The sequence below is a fragment of the Hemibagrus wyckioides genome, linkage group LG14 (genome assembly GCF_019097595.1).
Source record: "Hemibagrus wyckioides isolate EC202008001 linkage group LG14, SWU_Hwy_1.0, whole genome shotgun sequence".
Classification (NCBI taxonomy): Eukaryota; Metazoa; Chordata; class Actinopteri; order Siluriformes; family Bagridae; genus Hemibagrus; species Hemibagrus wyckioides.
The window spans coordinates 7,152,193-7,174,271 of NC_080723.1; the positions used below are offsets into that span (position 1 = coordinate 7,152,193).

Sequence of the window (22,079 nt, forward strand, 5' to 3'; positions counted from 1 at the left end):
ACACAGCATGATCGGCTGGCAGCCATTAAAACCTGCTGATAATAAATATCCATCTCCAACAATAACTAATAAGCATTCTAAGAAGTTGAGTTGAGAAAGCATTGCTGGGAACGAGGCTGGAATTCAGGTTTTTCTGTGGAGAAAAAAACAAAGAGATTAAAGTGAAAAATTTAGTGTATGTCTAGTTTATTTGACATGGGTTAGACACTGGCCAGTATTAATCCCAGAATAGGTTAACATGGTCATCCTGAAAGTGAAGACTGGACAGAGCACACTACACTATCTGTGAATGCAGTCTTATTAGAGATAAGACTGTCTCTTTTCTCAAGGTCTAAATAAAAAAATGTAATTAAACACGTGTAATAGTTGTTAACAATGTTATAGTTAACTAATTTCCACTTGATTTTTTTTAATTAATTTATTTATTCATTCTTTTATTCAAATGGAACTCATTCTGAATTTATAGTTTCGTTTTACATCTAATAACTGTAAGTACACTGTTTGGTTTACTAACTGATTAAATAAATAAATGAATAAATCCTTTATTTATTTATTTATTTATTTATTTATTTATTTATTTATTTATTATATTCATGTCGCTTATCATCCTTTATCCGTCGCACAATCACGCAACATTAAATATTGTCAGCAACAGCCGCATGACGTCATCACTATGCGTCCACAAAATCAAATGGAAACACGATCCACGATAAAACGCACACTGTACACATGGGTAAGTTTAAGACAGTCTACGAGTCACTTTACAATGAAGACGATGCAAACAACACACATTCACCACTCTGAATAGGGCGAGCTGATAACTGTGTGATTTTTAATTTATACGTCATTCAGACGCGCATGTTGCTTACTCTGGTCCAAGGAAAATAAATAAAGAACAAGAAGATTAGGGCTTTTTCACTGAATTACCCTCAGCACACACCATGACTGGTAGTAAATAATAACAATAAAGCATAACATACGCAGGAGTCAGTTCGTTCAAGCCATATCGCTTTGCAGATTTGTCGTCTCGTTTTGTGTGCAAAGAAATAGGAGGGACTTTTACCAAAACATTTACCAATACAGCCGAATACCTGTAGATACATTTACCTTTACAGATGTACTGAATGATGAGATTTGCTTTTTTTTAAGAAGCAATTGTACATGTGTCATGTACATTATGCATGATGAGTTCAATGAAAAGTCGAGAACTCAGAAAGTAGTAGTTTATTTGTCATGTGAACAAAATGTCAGAAACTTGATTGGATCATACATTAAAATCCCACAGCTGTCCTATACAAAATATAAACATAAGAAGATAAGGGGGAAGGAGAAGAAAAATACATATATACACTTTGAGCACTTTAATAGGAACACCTAAACTACTGCACATTAATCCAATCAGACAATCATCTGTCTGCAGCACAATGTATAAAATCATGCAAATACAGATTAAGAGCTTCAGCTAATGTTCACATCAAAACAGGGAAAAAAGTGTGAAATCTATGCCTTTATCCACAGCATGGTTATTGATGCCAGATGGGCTGGTTTGAGTATTTCAGAAACTGCTGATCTCTAGGGAATTTCACACACAGCAGTCTCTAGGGTTTACACAGTATGGGGTGAGAGAAGAAGAAAAAAACACATCAAGTGAGCAACAGTTCTTTTGATGGAAACACCTTCAGAGGAAAAATGCTAAATGTATTAAAACAGCTAGTAGCTGAGTGGATGTGAGATGTGTAGCGTCTGAGCAGTCGTCTATAGACATAGGAGAGCATAAGAATTATAAGCAGATGAGAAGTTGCATTATTTTTTTTCCACTGTAGTGTGTTACATGTATGTAGTTTATGTATTGTGTAATAAATATGATCTTTTATATTGCACTAGATGTCACTCTTGGGCCTGAAATGATTTGTATTCAAAGCCTTTTCCAAAATGTCTCAGGACAGATTCAGGGCCCCCTCTTTTTTTCTGAATATTTTTTTTTCCAATGGTGCCTTTAGACCCAATTCCTTTCAATGTGTTTAGGCACTTATAGGAGAATCATTAATACTATATGCACTATTAATAACTGTTAGTTGGGGTTACATCATAATTGGTGGGAAATTTCCAGGCATAGGTCATGCAACACATTATACACCATGTTCATATACTTGTTGCAATTAACCAAACCGCACAAACATCCATTATGGTGTCCCTGATCAAACTGATCCCAGGATCAAGTCAAACACAATAAACAACAATTTACCAACATTATTTTTAATACTGCTGAATATTGCAATTGAAATGAATGTATATGAGTTTTGATATTAGGTTGGTATGTTTCATTTTAATGTCTTAATCTGGAAAACTAACAAAAATCCTGTCTAAGTTCTGCTCACTTTCCTCTGGTGTTGTGGTGTTTGTCAGGGTGCTAACAGTTTTGGGCAGCTGGGGCTAAAGAATGCTGAAGATCAGGTGAAGCCACAGCGTGCAGAATATGGACAGGATGCAAAAACATTACAGGCCATCACAGGTGGAGGTGGACATTCAGCGCTCATCACTGGTGAGTGAAATTCCTTTTTATGAAAAAAGTACAGTATAACTCTATTTAATTTTGTGCAAAAGGAAAAATCCTGCTATATAAATTTCCAGATTTATAAATCTTTATGTATATTTTATTTCCTATATCTTTCTCCCTTTACTGTAGCTGATTCTTAGAATACATTAAAACCCAATACTCTAGAATGTAGTTAAATCTTTTTCTAAATAAGTGTGTTGTTGCATATTGGGCTTGTGCATGTGTGACTCATATAACCAGCATGGGTTGTGACAGCCAGAGAACTGTAGCAGGTACAGAGCAAAAATTTAATCAGAGTATTACATTTGTCTATAAAATTCCCAAACCTAGATTAAAACTTAAATATGTTGCTAGAGCTGGCAGTTCTGCTTAGTTGTTTTGGGTTTATATGGTCACCTGTCTAAAGGCTCTTTAGTGCAAAAATGACAACATATTGTTCTCTCCTGCAGAGTCTGGGGAGCTGCTGGTATGTGGACAGAATCACAAAGGCCAGCTAGGACTCGGCCACGTATCAGAGGTCATGACCTTTCAGCTTTGCCAGTTGCCTGGCAGCAGGACTGTCCAGCAAGTGTCATGTGGCTGGGACTTTACCATCATTCTTACAGGTGATGTAACCTACAAACTGATAACATGACACATCTTTAACACGGGCTTTAAAAGCTTTGAATTTACTTTTTCTTTTTTTTTTAATTTTAGGTAGGCTTGTGTAATATAACAGGCTAATAGTATTTTCATGACATAAAATCTATCAGTGCAGGTTTAACTTATCCTAGGTTTGACAGGTGTCAGTATATTTAACATTAATTAACTATATTTATTATGGATGGTGCTGAAAAATGTCAACTTGAAAGATGATTGAAGGATGGACAAAAAGTGTCAAACACTTTACAAGCAATGGTGATGGTGATTAAATATTTTTTTATTATTATTATTAAATGTGCTGCACTTTGCATAGTGTAAATTGTTGGCCATATGGACATTAGACAATTGATATGCATATGAAAAATATACAGTTAGATTTTTACTGTGCATCCACCATGTAGCTGAGTTTTTGAGATGCGAGCAAGCAGTTCCTGACTTCACAGCTTATAATATTACTTACACCTTCACTTTAATTCTCCTTGATCCTGAAATAGTGGAAGTGCTCTTTTCCTGTTTTCTTTACACTCTCAGTTCTGGACAATTACATTTCAATTTACTGCAATTTTTTACAATGGTAAATTTCAAAAAAGGAAGATTTGTGTCATACAAGCACACAATATCAATAACAGGGCTCTGTGTATCAACAGATACTTGGTATCTGTAGATCAGGTTACATCTGTTATCACAAAGTATCACAAATTTTTACAATGAATTCCAACAATACAATTGTGCTTCATCTGGTAGATGATGGACAAGTCTTGACATGTGGCTCCAATGCTTTTGGTCAGCTAGGCGTCTCTCCGCAGACACAATATGCTGCCCAGCCTCTAATCACGGTCAGAATGTGTGTTTTTCTCTATACATGGGGTTTGCATGCTGTAGAAAATGTTAGATTCAAGTATGTTTGGTGTTTGTATGTAACAGAAGTCCAAAATGTCTTCATTAAAAAGGTTCTTTTGTGTATCTTCTCTTTCTTGTTAGTCTTTAAAGGAACCTGTGATCAGTGTATCAGCAGGGCTTAGACATGCGCTCGCAGTGACAGGTACATGTATGACAAGCTCTGTGTTTTCTTTCCTCCTTGCCTCACTCCTTCACTCCCTCCACACTCCACTGTGTTTATATCTGTTTATGTGAAGGTTCAGGTGGTGTGTATCAGTGGGGTACAGGCCTGTTAAGTCAAGCAAAACGAGCACTGAATCCTCAGCCTGTCCCAAACCACTTCAGCTCCAAGGAGCCCTGCTTGGTCACAGGTAGACTTTATCACTTTCATCAAAATGCCCTATAGTTATGGTGATTGTACAGGAAACAATAACTCTTACATTTAAACCTTGCTTCTTCACCTGTAGGGCTAGACCATGTATCTGCCAAGAGTGTATCTGCAGGCTCTGCGCACTGTGCCTGTTTGACCGGTGAGGTCACTCATGATCAATAACAGTCTTCTTAATTTGATCGATGTTCATATTTAAACCAGGCCATAGAGATATCGAGACCTCCCTTCAGAATGTTTTGTCTGTAGTCCTGACCATGCATAGGTCATGTGACCTCCTGTAGTAAGATCAGTGAGATTTCTATTGTCATTGCAGCAGGCTGTATGTTTACCGCAATAATTTAACCAGCAATTTACATTTACATTTCTGGCATTTAGCAGACACCCTTATCCAGGGCAACTTACATTTTCATCTCATTTTATATACAACTGAGCCTTGTTCAGGGGCCCAGTAGTTGCAGCTTGGTGGACCTGGGATTTTAACTCACAACCTTGTGATCAGTAGTCCAACACCTTAACCACAAAGCTACCACATCCCCCCCAGCAATAGCAGCAATTCTCTAGCTAACCTTTTGGTGTGGGAATAGGTTATACTTACATAAATGTTTGGATTTTGAAAAATTCATTTGTTGTTGTTTGTCTAGTATCCGGGGAGGTGTTCCTGTGGGGAAGTAATAAACATGGCCAACTGTGTGGAAAAGAGACCTTCCTACCTCTGCCTACAGCTTTAGACTCGTCACTATTAAATGGAGAAAGAGTCGCAGCTATTCACAGTGGCTGGACACACCTTATCGCCCAAACAGGTACAAATGTTAATTCTGTAATAACACACAGTGTATTATTTTGAAATTGTTGATTTAGAGTCTCTGGTTATAGAAATAAACAGCTCATTAATGAATTCCTAGTATGGTGGTATAGTGAGATATAGGATTATCAAAAAACATCATTGCTATGTGTAAAATATGCTGCAAGATTTATAAAACACTCCTTGTGATGATTTCTCTTTTTGCTGTCTTTCAACATCAAATGTAAGTATATTACCCTGGAATATTTTTCCTCTCATTTTTAAAGTGTTTCTAAAACTTAAGTGATAAGTCTTTACAGTTAAAACTTCATTTCATGTTCATTTTCCTTCTGCAGCAGTTACAACTAAGTGTTATCTTACATCTATAAGCATCAATGAGCTTTGCACAACCCACATTTTCTCTAGCTTTCCCAAATTACATGGATGATGGTGCATAGCGATTTTCAGGTCCTACCACAGATTTTCTATTGGATTTAAGTCTAGATTTTGACTTGGCGATTACAGAAAAAAAACCCTGTACCCTTTTACCCTGTAATTTAATATTGTCATGTTGGGATATATAATGATCAGGCATAACATTATGACCACCTGCCTAATATTGTGTTGGTCCCCCTTTTGCTGCCAAAACAGCTTTGACCTGTTGAGGCATGGACTCCACTAGATCCGTGAACATGTGCTGTGGTATCTGACACCAAGATGTTTGCAGCAGATCCTTTTAGTGGGTCCATAGAACTCTAAGGGCCCATGGAAGTCCCACCTCACAACTTACAGCACTTAAAGGATACTTACAGGACTTAAAGGACTTACAGGATTTAAAAGATACTTTTGATAGATACTGACCACTGCAGACCGGGAACACCCCACAAGAGCTGCAGTTTTGGAGATGTTCTGATCCAGTCACCTAGCCATTACAATTTGGCCCTTCGTCAAACTCGCTCAAATCCTTACGGTTATCCAGTTTTCCTGCTTCTAACACATCAACTTTGAGGACAAAATGTTCATTTGCTGCCTAATATATCCCACCCACTAACAGGTGCCATGACATGGAGATAATCAGTGTTATAGCAGCTTTACAGAACATAAGAAACATAGTACAAAAGTCCAACATTAATTTTAGACAAAATCATCCCTAGTGAGCAAGCCTGAGTCAACTGTGGCAAGGAAAAACTCCTTTAGATGGTAAGAGGAAGAAACCTTGAGAGGAACCAGACTCAAAAGAGAACCCATCCTCATTTTGGGTGACATCGGAGTGTGTGATTATAAATTGTTATAAACACTGGAGAGTGCGATTATGAATAATGTCCTTTTTGTAGTCATAAACAGTCAGTTGGAGTTGCGTGATGTAGATCCAGCATATGTAGAATGACATTTTGTGTATTGATTAGGAGGTTGTTGTCCTCAAAGTCCACATGGGGTCGGCATCTTCTCTTTGACTGCCCAAAATATTCATGAATCAGAATCCAACTGGAGCTGGTCCATCTCTGGATGCCTCGGAATACTCGCAGGGTTGGCCTCTTCTCACTGAAGGTCCGAAATCTACCTGAAGCAGAACACAAATGGAGCTGGCACTCGGGATGGGTAGAAAAAGAGAAATGAGTGGAAAGGAATTAGTGTAGCTGCTGTTCATAAAATTAGCCAGCACTAGATGATAATGTGCATGTGAATGAATGTGTTGATCAGATGAATGTGTTGATCAGATTATGGGATATATTATGTGTATGCCTGGCTAAAGAGATATGACTTTAATTTACATTTAAACTGGGAAACTGTGTCTGAGCCCCGAACACTATCAGGAAGACTATTCCAAAGTTTAGGAGCTAAATACGAAAACGCTCTACCCACTTTAGTGGACTTTGCTGTTCTGGGAACTACCAGAAATCTGGAGTTTTGTGATCTCAAGGAACGTGATGGATTGTAGTGCGTTAGAAGACTGGCTAGATACATGGGAGCTAAACCATTTAGAGCCTCTTTACGTAAGTAGCTATAGTTTGTAATCAATTCTAAATTTAACAGGTAGCCATTGCAGGGATTGGGGTTAGATGTTCATATTTTCTTGACCTGGTAAGAGCTCTGGCACCTGCGTTCTGGACTAATTGTAGCTTGTTTATTGAGGATGCAGAACAGCCACCTAGTAATGCATTACAATAGTCCAGTCTGCAGATCATGAATGCATGAATCAGCTTTTCTTCATCAGATATAGATAAGATGTTTCTTAGCTTGGCAATATTTCTAAAGTGAAAAATGCTGTTTTTGTAATATTGGAGATATGATTTTCAAAGGACAAGCTGCTGTCTAATATTATACCCAGGTCTTTAATTGTTGAGCTAGTATTAATAGTACATCCTTCTAAATGCAGGTTGAATTGTATGAGGTTCTGTCTACTTGTTTTTTTTCGACCAATAATTAATATCTCTGTCTTATCAGGATTTGATAATAGAAATTCATAGGTCCAGTCTTTTATATCTTTAACACACTTAGCTAATTTAGATATTTCATCTGGTTGTGATGAGAGATACAACTGGGTAATCAGCATAACAATGGAAACTAATCCTATGTCTTCTAATGATATTACCCAAGGGAAGAATGTATATTGAGAAAAGCCGAGGTGCTAAACTGATCCGTGTGGGACCCCGTATTTCACTGGCATTACACTGGATAGTTCTCCATTTAAATCTACAAAATGGTATCGTTCAGACAGGTAGGGTCTAAACTATTTTAATGCTTGTAATTTTGTAAGCGATCTAGGAGAACATCATGATCTATAGTGTCGAATGCAGCACTTAGATCAAGTAAAACCAATATTGAGATGAAGCCTAGGTCCGAAGCTAAAAACAAGTCATTTGTGATTTAGATTAGCGCAGTTTCTGTGCTATAATGGGGCCTGAAACCTGACTGAAATTCTGCAAAGATATCGTTATCCTGTTATCCTAGAAGAATTTGTTTGTTTTTTGATGCCCTAATGGCACCAAGCTTTCCATTTGTTCCTGATAAATAGCAACCCTTGAGTCTGATGCTACCACCATCATCCTTGATGGTAGAAATGGTGTTTCCTGGGTTCTGGGCTGTATTTAGTAACATAATACTTTACTTTTGGACCAACTGTCTCAATTTTTTCTTTATCTAAAATTGTTCAGATTTTTCCCCATGCCATCTATCACCAACTCCAGGTTTCAAAGCTGATGATATTGTTGAGGTCTGTACTAGTTCTCCTTTTTCAGCCAGTGTCTGTATCTCCTTCAGTGTTGTATAAGGCTCTTATAGATAGAGGGGGTTAATGTACAGGTTAGTGCACAAGGGTTCCAATAAAAAGAGTAAGCAGAGTTGTTCTAAATCTACATTCGCACGTGATTTTATCACCGCAAGTAACCAGTCACTGTATTATGAAGTCTCCAGTTGGTTGCATAGTAACTTTTATCAGTGGATAGTGCAACTAGCTTTCCACTTTTGACAACAAATCAATTTTATTAGAACTAAAAAAAAATCTCTAGAGAGAGAAGAACTGAGGGCATGAAGCCTTTATTATTGCTACATATAAATTACAGCACAGTGGAATTCTTTTCTTTGCATATCCCAGCTGAGGAAGTTGGGGTCAGAGCGCAGAGCGTCTGTATCTTAAATTATATCAAAATTAAAAGTTTATATTATATCATATGACATGAAGGAGATGCAGTATGTGCTGTTGTCTCCATTGTCTTCACTCCCATTCGTAGTCGCTGCAGCAAGTTGCCCCATATTTCCATAAAATTAGACTTTTCTTAACTTTTAACATCACTGGACACTCCACATCTATTCGCCAATGGTTACTTTTCTCTCATTTTTTTGGAAGATATCTGTTGAACATAAATAATCTCTGGTCGCTTTGTCACTGTGAGTCACTGTTTGTGTGAACGTTGTGTAATGCTATACCAGTGGATATTTGAAAAGGCTTGTACAGTCATCAAATTGTGAACATTTCATTTTATCCCCACCCTATGTGAAACTTTTTAGAGAGTGGGAGAGTCCTTACATGGGGAAGAGCCAGTTATGGACAGCTTGGGAGGCAAGTGACAGTCAGTGACTGTAAAGAATCAAGTCTTCCTTCTGAGGTCAGGATGCTTCATGGGGCCACGCAGGTAAGAGTTTCTGACTGGTGTTAAAGGGAAGTTTTTATGCTATTTAAATACTTCTATTCCAGAATATAAACAAACTACTAAAATTGTTCTTCATTATTCTCTGGTTAAGTTTAAAGGGCATTTTATTTGGTTGTAAGATGTAGTGTGCGAACAGAGCCAGCAGGTGGAGACGTCACTGTGAATATTTTCATTGTTTCTCACATCCTGCCCAGAGACAGTGCCTTCACAGTCAATGAAGGTCACCACTAACCTTGGAGATGCAGCATTTCTGTGTGTGTGTGTGTGTGTGTGTGTGTGTAAACTGAAAAATATTAGGTTGAAAAGTTTGAATCTCAGTTCTTATAAATAAATGTAAAGAGAAAGGGTGGCTTAAAGGTGCTTAATCTGACACACAACACTCACACTTTTTTCTTTTACTCTTCTCAGGAACAGAATCTTTATAGACACTGACACTATTTACTGACTGTTGGTTTAAGTAAGAGTGTGTGTGTTTAAACCATAATTTATTTAAACTATGTCAGTTTTAGACCTTGAATGTGAATAGAAGCTTCAGTGGAAAAGTGGATTTGAGGGTACGTGTGTGTGTGTGTGTGTGTGAGTGAGACAGAGGGGGGGGGGGGGGGGGGGGGGCAAGAGAAGGAGAAAGTACAGAGTGTAATAAGGCAAAGAAGCAAGACAGTGCGAGTTACAGACTGGCATGTCATGTGCCATGCTACATTTATTCCTGGTGAGATTTCAGAGATGGATCTGTCCATATCCTGTCACTGTAGTTCAGCATTCCCTTCTTGCTCAGAGATTCGGGCAGCTGTCCCGAACTGACTTCATTTGTCCGCCACATCTTTTTTTTGGCTGAAGGTGTCTGGTTTTATCACTTAGTATATTTAAGTCTCAAAAGCTGCTGATTCCACATTGTGTTGTTTAGTGATATCTTCTTGAGCACTCTGTGCCATGGAGAAAGGGGACAGTGAAGGGCAGAACGTGCTGTAACATGCTGCAAAGTGTGCTATTCTTAATGAAAGTGAAAGGCAAAGGAACAGGGGAGTGCACAAACGGCCCTAAGGACGCATGTGAAGTCAGTGAGCGAGCACAGTGCTGAAATGTGAAGTTTCCATTCTTAATGTATTTTGTCTGAAAGTCCTTGCCTAGGGCTTTATGTAAAATCTCATCCATAACTCTCCAGCAAGGGCATCCAAAGGAAAGACAATTTACTGCATCTGGGCGGTGGCTTAAATCTGCATCTAAACATTTGCATTAATGTATATCTATTCGGCAGATGTTTTTATTGTTGAATGTTTTTATTACCGGATTAGAAGGATGTTCGTAGTTAATTTAGTATGAGAAAGAAAGAAACAATGGATTCAGTGAGTTGCAAAATCCACTGTCTTTTAAACCCAATGGTGATCATCCTTCAAAGGTCATATTGTGTAAAAATCCAGTTTAAAAAACGCTGCAGTAAATGCAGTCAGCCTACCTAATGATGTCCAAAACCTGGTTCAGTCTGTTTTTTAACACTGCTATAAATGAAAGGCAATTCATCAACTTCTCTTTTGAATCCAGATGCAATCAGACCATATACACAAGATACCATATTGAACACTCAAGACATACACATGCTTCCTACTAAACACTGAAAAATTACTGTCAAACATATATTAAAATACTATTATGCTCTTTACACTAGACACTGCTTTTTCTCAGAAAATATGTATTTAAAAAATGTCTTCCGAAATGTCTCACCAAAGAATATCTTGAGTTTTTATTGAGTATTAAGTCAAGGACCTTATATAGCTGAAATGCTGTAAGATTATTTTGTTATAATACTATAAGCACTACTAAAATATCTCGCTTTACCCACCTTGACCACATCGAAAATCTGGGATTTATAATCGTGTATTGTTCCTTTAATAAACAGAAAGTTTTATAATTCTGAAATATTTAAAACAAAGAAAGTAAATGTTCAGTATCTGGAATGTTTAAAATGTACAACGACTAGGTCCCAATTTAAACGTAAGCAGATGTGTTATATAGAGAATCTTCTCTGCTTTGTGCAAAAGGTCAGATGTCTAATCTTGTCTATTGAAGCATGCGTTCAGACAACACTGACAGATATGATCTAAAATGGTTCATAAGTTTTTGTAGTCCAACAGCTTGAGTGCAGACTGTCATTAAAGCAAAAAAATGTAGACAAACCAAATACAAAAATATTTTTAAAACAATTTGTGTAAAGAAGAGAATATTTATTTGAATGTAGTCACTTATATTACACAGACACAAGTTACTAACAATGTTAGAATGTTACAGTAGTCCTAAATTCTGGATCTCTGGAATAAAAAATTTAAGGTGGTCAAGACATGGAGTCTTGTAATCACTGTTATAATCACATCTCGGCTCTGAAAATATCCGCAGTGTTCCCTGTTCTGCAGTCAGAATGAACTCTTTACATTCTTAAAGTTTCCTCCTTTTCACTTTACTTTACAGTGTCTTAACTTCTACACAGCCACTACACATATACTACACCCTAACCTAAATCTTCTAGCCTTAACCCAAATGAGCAACAGTATCTCCTAAATCTATAAATAAGTAGGTGCTTGATATCTTCAGGGCTGAACTGCTGAGAGAAGACCTAGAATTCCACAATGATGATGTTCCTGGCCAACTTTCACTAGCAAAACTGCTTAGCTTTAAAGAATGGGTCCTTTTGTGTTTGGCCAATTTATATCATAACAGCTAGTAGTTAGCATGTATGTTAGTTTATCTTCAGAGTGTTTAGCTTTAATTGCTTAATTGCTTCTCTTTAGTCAATGTTTGCTCACATTCTTTGGTTCTTTGGTGCATTTATTTAGTGTTGTTAAGAAAATCAGTGTATGATGTTTTCTCACACTTTAATACTGTGAGCATAAGTAGCTGGATACATTAATTTAATTAAGTTACCCTTACTCAAAGTATGAAGGGTAAAGTAATAGAAAGAATCACACATATGGAAAAGACATCAGTATTACAGACAGACAGACAGACAGACAGACAGATAGATAGATAGATCACTCCTCTTGTTTTTTCATCTTGATAAGTGGAAGAAATTAAACAATAGCATAAAGTCCTACAGAAATGCCTTCTTAAAGAATATATTATTATGTCACAGGACCTGCATGTGGAATCTATGCTTTAGATCATACCACAGGTTTTTATTTATTTATTAATTTAGATGTGGGGCAAATAATTAGGGTACAGAATTTCAGAAAGTAGTGTCTTTAAACCGTTAGTTTCTGTGGGGTTCTAATCTAATTGGGCATCAGTTTTTACTACAATTTAAACTAGTAGACTCCATTTATGTTTTCTATCCTAACAAAGTTGTTGTGCCATTTTAAGCTAAACATCACCACATCATAGTCGATCATACATATGTCATACATGACATATTGGAGAAGGTTCTTCTATGAATTATTATTTATACAAACACACGTATCATTTGTGACCAAATTAACTGTTGGTCTCATTTGACACAAAGAAGACACTGATTATATTAATTCAAGATGCTAAAGTCTTTGCTTTGCTTTTAGCAAACTTTGACAAAGTTAGAGCGATGGGTAACAAACCTTGGAGGGTAAAAAAACATTAACTATTATAAACGATTTAATGATTATAGTGAACCTAATGGCTGTAGAATAAAGAATTTAATACTCAACAGGTGCTGAGAGAAGGAAGTAAATTGCTCAAGGTTGGCAGATCCAGTGTTCAGCTTGTTCACACAGTTGTTATGAGTGTTCTATTCAGTGTCCAGGGATTGTTTACACACAGACACACACAGTGATTTTTTTCTGTTGTGCTGTGTAAAGCTGTGTGCTTGGCTGAAGGACAGTCTGTTTTGTAACTAATGTAAGAAAGCAGGTTTCAGGACAGAGCTTCTCCTGCTTTTATCCAAATTCAGAATAATGGGTTTAAAGACTCCAAACCAACAAAGTTTCATTTTTAAAAAGTGGGAATAAAAATATTAAGTTTTAAATATTACTGACAGGAGTGTGGTCTTCTGCTATTGTAGCTCATCCACAGTTCCAGGATTTGATGTTTTCTGCATGCTGAGGTTCATTTATACTCATCACAGTTGTAAATAGTGACTATTTGAGTTACTTTATCTGTCCAGGGAAGTCAAATCAATCTGGCCATTTTGCTCTGATCTCACTTATCAACAAGCTGTTTCCACTCACAGAAGAACTGTGGCTCACTCTGTGTTTTTACCTTAGTAAACTCTAGAGGTTATTTTGTGTGAAAATCCATGGCTCCGTAGCTCATCATGCCATGGTCAAAGTCACAGATATCACAAATTTTCTTCATTCTGATGATTGATGTTACCTGATGCCCTTGACCTGTGTCTGCATGATTTTATGCACTGCTCTGCTGTATGCACTGTATGATTGGCTAATTAGATAATTGCATGACTGTTCCTAATAAAGTGCTCAGTGAGTGTAGCCTGAATCTACACTTCAAGTTTTTTAATAGTTTATTTTCTCTGGTTACAGATTGCATGTGGCTCAGAGCACAACCTTGCCATCGTAGGTGAGTACACTATTTGTTGTCATGTGTTCATCTTTCGTTGATGTTTTGGTTTGTCGATTCTTGTTACATCATAATGTTAATGTTAAAATGAAACACTGTCTCTTCCTTGAATTATGAATAGTCAGTGGTATATTCCAATTTACTAATGTCTGATTATTAGCACAAGCAAATTAGCACTGAGGGCAGTGATGTGATTGAGGCATGAAGGAAGTAAGAATTTAAAGCGCCATGCTTTCAAGCACTGGGCAAAAACATGGATACCACTCTGTTTGTTGTTTATTGGCAACAAGGTAATCCTCTAACTGTGATGAGTATATTTTCCTCCTGGAAGTATTAAACTGTATAAGTCAGTGTTATAGATTTACAGCTACTCCAGTAGGCTTGTGTGTTTCATTCAAAGAAACTTGGATATAAAGAATAACTCATTTAAATTTGACATCTTTCTTGAGTAAAAATTCCTAGTTAAGGGGCTTTTTTTTGGTCAGAGATCAGGAATTCAGTTATATCCTTCAGTTGAATGCAGCATAATGGCATACTGTAGGCTTTATCCACTGCTTTCAGACTCTGAGAGTTCAATGTCTGGATTTCCTGTCATTACCTTAGGGATAAATAAAGAGGTATAGTTAAGTAGCCAGTACCAGACTCAATATGAGCTTTTAAAGAGGTTTCGAGAAAGTATTCTGAGTGAATGTAGTCTTTAATGTACAGGACATTATATATTGTCTGAATGTAGATATTAGAAAGTATATGCCCTAGGTCAAATCTCTTTATTTATTTTTTATTATCCTTTGTACGTTAGCATACATTAAAAATTATAGCCTTTTTCATTTTTTTTAAACTGTAGTTCTAGCCAGTGTCTACCTCCTGTTACTGAAGGCACTTCAGAGGACACTGTCACTGCCTTTGTCTCTATACATGAGCTAACATAAGCCCAGGGCTGACAGAAAAAATACAAAATCCAGCTTTATTACCCAGAGAGCAGTGTCTGTCTTGCTGTTTTGGAATATTGGCCATAAATTGCACTTTTCTCATGAAAAAAGACCTCTTACTTATTGAGCTACAGTCACACTGCTTGTGACTCACTCCCTGTCTGTAAGCACAGTGGCAAGCAGATTTTTAGCTAGAGTGTCCTGGTCTTCCATCAGTCTTCAGAAGACCTCCTACACCTTCAACCACAAAACACATCCAAAGCAGCGTCAATGCTCTACCACAATATTACTCCATATTATCATGTTAACGGTGAACATGTTTGATCCCAACACACAGAGCACAAGTTTAGGAGCTGGTTGTTGTGGGTTGCTCTTAGAACTGGGCAGTTTGACACTATACAGAGATTTTGTAGGTATTGCAGTGTCTTTTTATAACCTTTTATAACAGTTTCATGTTAAAGATTTAAAATGATAAAAGGTTACTTTTCTTGTTTGTTTGTTTGTTGTTGGGTTTTTTTGGACAGAATTTTAAAATGTTTTTCTAAAGTTCAGTGTTAATTTAACATTACAAAAAATGTGAATAAAATTGAAAGTAAATAATTAGTGCATTTTACTTATTTAATAATCTAAATTAATTAAGCAAATATTTAATCAAGTGTTTTTATGCAACACTGCAGTTTTGCTGGTCATTTTTCTTCTGCCATGATTCATATCAATCAATCAATTCACTTTATTGTCATTGTCATAAATAACAGAGTATAAATAACAACAAGATATCATTAAAGCATCATCTTTCTAGGCATATAATAAAGTGCAACCATAGTGCAGCAGTGCAGTACTCTTAACGGTTATGTCAAAAAAATAGAATATGGGGGAAAGGGTCAAACCAAGAAATTGTGTTTATTATGTGTACTGCAGCAATGCAAAGTCCAGTTCACAGTTATTGTCATAGTGATGTGTGGTATATAATGATAGGTGGGGGCAGGGAGGGGGGTGATTGCTCGTTCAGCAGCCTCACAGCCGTTGGAAAAAGGCTGTGGGACAGTCTGGTGGTTCTAGAGCGTATGGACCTGTACCTTCTACCCGAGGGCAGTAGCTGGAACAGGTGATGTGCATATATATACGAACAGTGATAACATTGTCATTTCAGTTCAATTCACCAAGCTTCATTGTCATGACTGTATCGATGTAGAGAATTGCCAAAGTGTTACAGGAAAGAGAAAAATGTTATTAATTAACATATTATTTATAAAACTGAGTGTCTATATAGTAAAATGGAGGGGAGTGAATAGAACTTATGTGCTAATGCAAATATTGGCAATATTATCTTAAGGACAGAAAAGAAAGACAGAAGACACACAGGGCCCTGTGTGTGTGTGTTACTCACTTACTAAGCATATAAATGTTTTCATTATTGTGATATGAAATTTATTGTCACATCACCCACCTCGCATTGCTCCCAGAAAGGGTTTCTTTTGTACTATTGTTTCATGGAGGTGGTGTCCATGTCCATCTGCCAACTTGTCTTGTTGGGAAACCAGTAATTGGTTGTAGAAATTTTGTAGACAATGCAACTGTTAACTTTTAATTAAAGCCTTCAGGGTTTCCCCTTGAGTTCATAATTCTATAAGATGTTTTTAGCTTTTTAGATGCCACAGTACCATATTTCTACGTTTCATATTTTTGACATTACTGAAAGTTGTCTGTGGCTCCATTTTGTTTTATACAGATAGGAAGAGATGATTTTACTTGTAGAAATGTGAAGTGAATTCATTACACGGTAGTTCAGAAGCCAGTCAAGTGACAATGATCTCTCTTCTGACTTAGAAAGGAACATGTTTTTGCCCTATTATTTAAGATTAGTATATTGTGCCTTATGGTCTTTACGTTTGTTGCTATGGCAACTGCTGTGCACTTCCTTTCCCTGACTGAATGCTGCCTCTGTGTTGAATGGATTTTGCTCTAGTCTTTCTGTTTGGTAAACGTTTTGCTCTCCCAATGAGCTTTTAATCCTTTCAGACGTAATTGCTGCTACTACCATTCATATTCATATTCCTTATGACAAGCTGTATGGGGATGTTTTTTCACTGGCTTTGTTGTTAGACATGATCTCATGATAAGCTGCTAGGTTTTGTGCGGTTTCATGTTTTGGAATGTGTCATTTTTGAGGGGTGTGAAGTGAACACTGAGAGTGAGAAATCTGAGAAAAACTAGTCTCCCCTTGAGATAAGCAAGCTCACTTCAGGTTGCCACGGCAATGAGGCAGTTATGTAACGGTGTTACCATGGCACGTGTTGCAACTGCACGTGTTTCCATGGTGGCGCAAGCCTGACCACGCCCACCAGCTGGATGAACCCAGAGTCCAGTAAGCTACAGTGTGTTAATGTGTAGCAGTTTGATTACAGGAGGATCATTATAGTTATTTACTAGAGTACTAGATACCTAATATAGATTATTTACAAGCATTTACTATAGATATGCCATAGTTCCATATTTATATGTGTAAAATACTTCACATTCGGGTTCTAACCAAAGCATTACCTGATTGTGTGATTGGGTAAAAGGTTTTCTGTGTTGCTAAGAATCTCGTATGTATCTCATTTGCTAAACGGACCCAATGAATTACCTCCTTCTTCTATCTGTTGACCGGATTGTACGGGTTTGTGGAACGTAATGTTGCAAACCATGATCACAGGTCATTTGAGGTTGCAGAACCAGCTTCTGACTGTTGAGCCTAGTGTGTATTATTTATTAATGATAAATCTAGTGTATTATTAAAATCCCCACAATATTATGCTTTTTTTTTCACTGAAAATGTCCCTAAATGTGTCTTTGATGCACAGCTACACTGGTCAGTATGGGAGTGTATCTGGGGTGTTTTTTTGCACATTAAAAATATCTGACTGTTGATTGGACAGTTTGTTCTTTGTAATTGCATTTTGATCCTGACCAGATGCACATCTTGTGTGTAAGATGATTGGAGGTTCTTTCAAAGGGGCTGAACTCACCAGTCACTGAAAAGTAATGAGCATGACTGACAAGTCAACTGCAGACTTACAGAAGTTTTAGCAGCCATCAGCTGAGAGTCCAAATTTGTAAATTATATAAGTGTATGTATGTATTTTTCTGCTCATTTTTAAAATTTGATGTGTTTTTTTAGGTCAAGATAGCTAGTAGTTATTACATTGCTTGTTGCAATTTAGCTACTTTTGCGTGTTTGTTTGTTTGTTTGGTTGGTTGTTTTTTGGGGTTTTTTTGTTTTATTTTTTTGCTCTGACACTGAACAGACTTACTTATGACAAGAGCCTGAAAATTAAACAGGATTCCAGACTGATTTAATCAAGAAGTCATGGATAAAAAACAGATCCTTTCAGTTCTCTTGGTCCAGCAAAGCTGATCGGCTGATTGGTGGTGCTGTGAACAAATGTTTGTACTGCTTACCATGCCTGCTGAAAGACAGCAGTCTTTCCTCTTTTTTAAAAAAAACCCCACCAATCTCACAGTATAGAGGTGCAGCAGGTAGCACTAGTGTCTTCCTGCTCTAATCTCCATGACATGCCTTTTTGATGGGTTACAATGTGAGCAGAGTTTTGTTAGTTTTTGTATGAAGATGAATGATGAATGTGGTCAGTATTAAAAGTGGTCCAAGGAAGGAACAGTGGTGAATCTGCGACAAGGTCATGGGCGGCCAAGGCTCATTGATGCATGTGGGGAGTGAAGGCTGGCCCGTGTGATCCAATCCAACAGACGAGCTACTGTTGCTCAAATTGAAGTTAATGCTGGTTCTGATTGAAAGGTGTTAGAATACACAGTGCATCACAGTTTGTTGCGCATGGGGCTGCATAGTTGCAGACCAGTCAGGGTGCCCATGCTGACCCCTGTGCACCTCTGAAAGTGCCAACAATGGGCACGTGAACATCAGAACTGGACCACAGAGCAATGGAAGAAGGTGGCCTGGTCTGATGAATTACGTTTTGCAGACCATGTACACCCTTTCATGGTAACGGTATTCCCTGATGGCTGTAGTCTCTTTCAGCAGAAAAATGCGCCGTGCCACAAAGTAAAAATGGTTCAGGAATGGTTTGATGAGCACAACAATGAGTTTGAGGTGTTGACCTGGCCTCCAAAATCCCCAGATCTCAATCCAATTAAACATCTGTGGGATGTGCTGGACAAACAAGTCCGATCCATGGAGGCCCCACCTAGCAACTTACAGGACTTAAAGGATCTGCTGCTAACATCTTGGTGCCAGATACCACAGCACACTTTCAGGGATCTAGTGGAGTCCATGCCTCAATGGGTCAGGGCTGTTTTGGCAGCAAAAGGGGGACCAACACAATATTAGGCAGGTGGTCATAATGCTATGGCTGATCTGTGTATTTAAACAGTTGACCACTTGTGGTACAGCTTGAGCAGGCAGTATTAGCTACCTAACATTGATAAGCTACTCATTAAGCTGACTTTAACTACCGCACACGACCACAAGGCACAGTGTGTTTATATATAATGACACAGTATACAGTATATTATCTTACTTTAGCACAGTTCAAATCCCAGGTCCACCAAACTGCCACTGCTGGGCCCTTGAGCAAGGCCCTTACCCCTCAGTTGCTTAGTTGTATAAAATGAAATAAAATGTAAGTTCCTCTGGATAAGGATGTGTGCCAAAACATATAAATGTAAATGTAAATGCTCCTAATTGCATTTGACTCAACTGTTATGTGAGTTTAGATACAACTGCTCACTACTTGCACTCATGGACAATTATGGGTTCCTCAAAGCATGTTTAAGTGATTAATGGCTCGAGCCTAAAAAATAACCTTAAAGGCTATTTATTTTGAAACCAATAACAAAACCTTTAAGGGTACGTAACTCCTTGGATGCTGCATAGAAGCTTTGCATCAAAGTTTAACACTGATTTACTTTTTATGTAGGACATTATTTAAAGTGATCTGTCTTTTTAGGCAATCAGGTTTTTTCATGGGGCTGGAACGAGCATGGAATGTGTGGAGATGGTTCTCTTTATGATGTCATCCAACCACAGCCAATCCCCGACCTCCAAAATGCCAAAGGTCTCCTGATTGGCTGTGGAGCAGGACATTCCTTGGCCCTTTGTTGTTTGAAGAACAGTGAAGACACTGGAAGCTGACCAGAAGTTAAAAAGGTTTTAGATCCTCTTTGTTTCATTTGTTTGTCTATTTGTTTTGCTATAAAAGGCTATTATTGAACTTTCACAGAATCTATAAGCTTTTTTAACAAGTGAAGTAGCTAATCAGTTATGAGCTTGTTATGGTGTAGAGTAGCTTTTACCTCTTAATGTATTTGCAGCTGTAGCTCTCTGTCTGAGTCTCCCCCACCCCCCACCCCCCAGTCTGCTGAACTGGTAGAGCGGCGACACTCAAATGACTGAGCATATTCTGTTAACTCCATTATTTTCTCATATTCACATACTGTATCCCACTGTGATTTATATGTCTACAGCAGCCCAAGGTCGCCTTTTCCCAGGAAACACTTCAGGAATCCAGGAATGATGTCATCTCTTCAATCTAGCAGTGCTGATGTATTTTGTACTTGATGATTCTAAGACTGTTAATTATAACAGTCATATATACATCCAGTTTTATGTTTTATTTTTTTTAATGGAGTTGAACATTCAATAGATAGATTATCTATGATACTTTTTGTATTGATCTTAAGATTTCAGATTAATTATCTCTGTATTTATATTAAACATGTAATTTAAAATCCTTAATATACCTGACATTCACCTGAATTTGTCTTTGCCTTGAGAAGAAATGAACTCTGTAGTAAAGCTAGGTTATGTATTTAATCTGCTACTGTTAAATTCATTTCAGTTTTATGTGTATAGCACTTTTAACAACACACACAATGCAATTTTACAAAAATCTAAATGTAGATTTGTGATCCCTAATAAGCAATAGTGATAAAGAAAAAATCCTTGAAAGGACTGAAACTCAACCCAGTCACACTGTATACCAAGATTATAAATCATTACAGCACACTGTTGTAGAAAAGTAAAGTCAATATTTACTAAGTGGTTCGACAAGATGTTCAGTTTGTGAATAAAAGTTCTGCGATAAACACAGGACAGTTGTTATGACTGCAGCCGTAGTTCTTGGAAGAAATCTCCAGTATCTGTCTAAAGCAAGGGTGAGACTTGAAATATAATATGGAGGAATTACAAATCACCATGGCAACCAACGTTTTACAAAAAACTGTGTACAGCTGTGTATAGTTTATAATTCAGGTAGGCTTCATTTTCCAAAATACAAGGACTGAAAAAGGTCACATATTTGGCATGTTGTTTTTCCACATGGTATTGAACATTGAACACATTCATCTTGGTGATGATTCACTGTATTAAAATGATAACTCCATCCCAAATAAAATCTCAGCTGTTATATGTGACTCATTCACTTCTTCCTTCAATATGACTGCTATGTACTCTATGTACAACATGGCCAAAAGTATGGGGACACCTGACCATCTTGTTCTCGTGTGATTCTTCCCTAAACTAGAATCACACAGTTGTATACAATGTCTCTATGTTGTAGCATTACAATTTCACTTCAATGGAATTAAGAGACCCGAACACTGTTCCTGCATGACGATGCCCCTGTGCACAAAGCGAGCTCCATGAATACATGGTTTTGGAAAGGTTGGGGTGGAAGAACTCGAGAGTCTTGCACAGAGCCCCGACTCTGACTCAACCTCACTGAACACTTTAGGATGAACTGGAACGCTGACTGTACCCTCACACAACATCAGTGTCTGATCTCACTAATGCTCTTTAAGCTGAATGAACACAAATCCCTACAGACACACACCAACATCTAGGACTGATTCAAACAGGGGACTAAATCTGGTACAAGACGCTCAGCAAGGACATATGGGTGTCATTTTCAGGTGTCCACAAACTTTTGGCCATATAGTGTATGGTGTCTAACCCATAAAGACACCAATTTCAGACATAACTCTGAGCTGAACACCTCTGCAATGGTCTCAGCAATCATCCAAAAAAACAAAGAAGCTGTTTGTAATGCGCAGGTAATTTTGCATATTTAATTGCACACTTAGTAAACGCATTCTGCTCCTTTTTTCATACCACATTTTTTAAGTCTAAGAAACACGACACACTCAAAACACTTTATTAATATTTTTATTACCGTTTAGGTTTTTTTTTTCCATTGTAATT

At 37.4% G+C, this 22,079-nt stretch overlaps 1 protein-coding gene across 1 annotated transcript; it reads left to right on the forward strand.

Annotated features, from left to right (window-relative positions):
* The first annotated feature begins 642 nt into the window (after positions 1–642).
* On the forward strand, positions 643–21,981 carry sergef (secretion regulating guanine nucleotide exchange factor). The gene is made up of 12 exons (XM_058408447.1): positions 643–733; positions 2,407–2,542; positions 3,007–3,162; positions 3,944–4,035; positions 4,181–4,241; positions 4,336–4,449; positions 4,546–4,608; positions 5,111–5,269; positions 9,259–9,383; positions 13,898–13,934; positions 19,828–20,027; positions 20,345–21,981. Exons 1-11 carry the CDS (start codon positions 674–676, stop codon positions 20,010–20,012), a joined length of 1,188 nt encoding a protein of 395 aa, XP_058264430.1. The 5' UTR covers positions 643–673; the 3' UTR covers positions 20,013–20,027; positions 20,345–21,981.
* Positions 21,982–22,079: the final 98 nt, after the last annotated feature.

What these genes read in the sequence shown, in the direction of transcription:
- sergef (XM_058408447.1), top strand. Translation starts at nt 674, where the DNA reads ATGCGTCCACAAAATCAAATGGAAACACGATCCACGATAAAACGCACA. An exon ending in ACATTCAGCGCTCATCACTG is followed by an intron (nt 2,543 to 3,006) that starts GTGAGTGAAATT and finishes TCTCTCCTGCAG; the next exon opens with AGTCTGGGGAGCTGCTGGTA. An exon ending in GCACAACCTTGCCATCGTAG is followed by an intron (nt 13,935 to 19,827) that starts GTGAGTACACTA and finishes CTGTCTTTTTAG; the next exon opens with GCAATCAGGTTTTTTCATGG.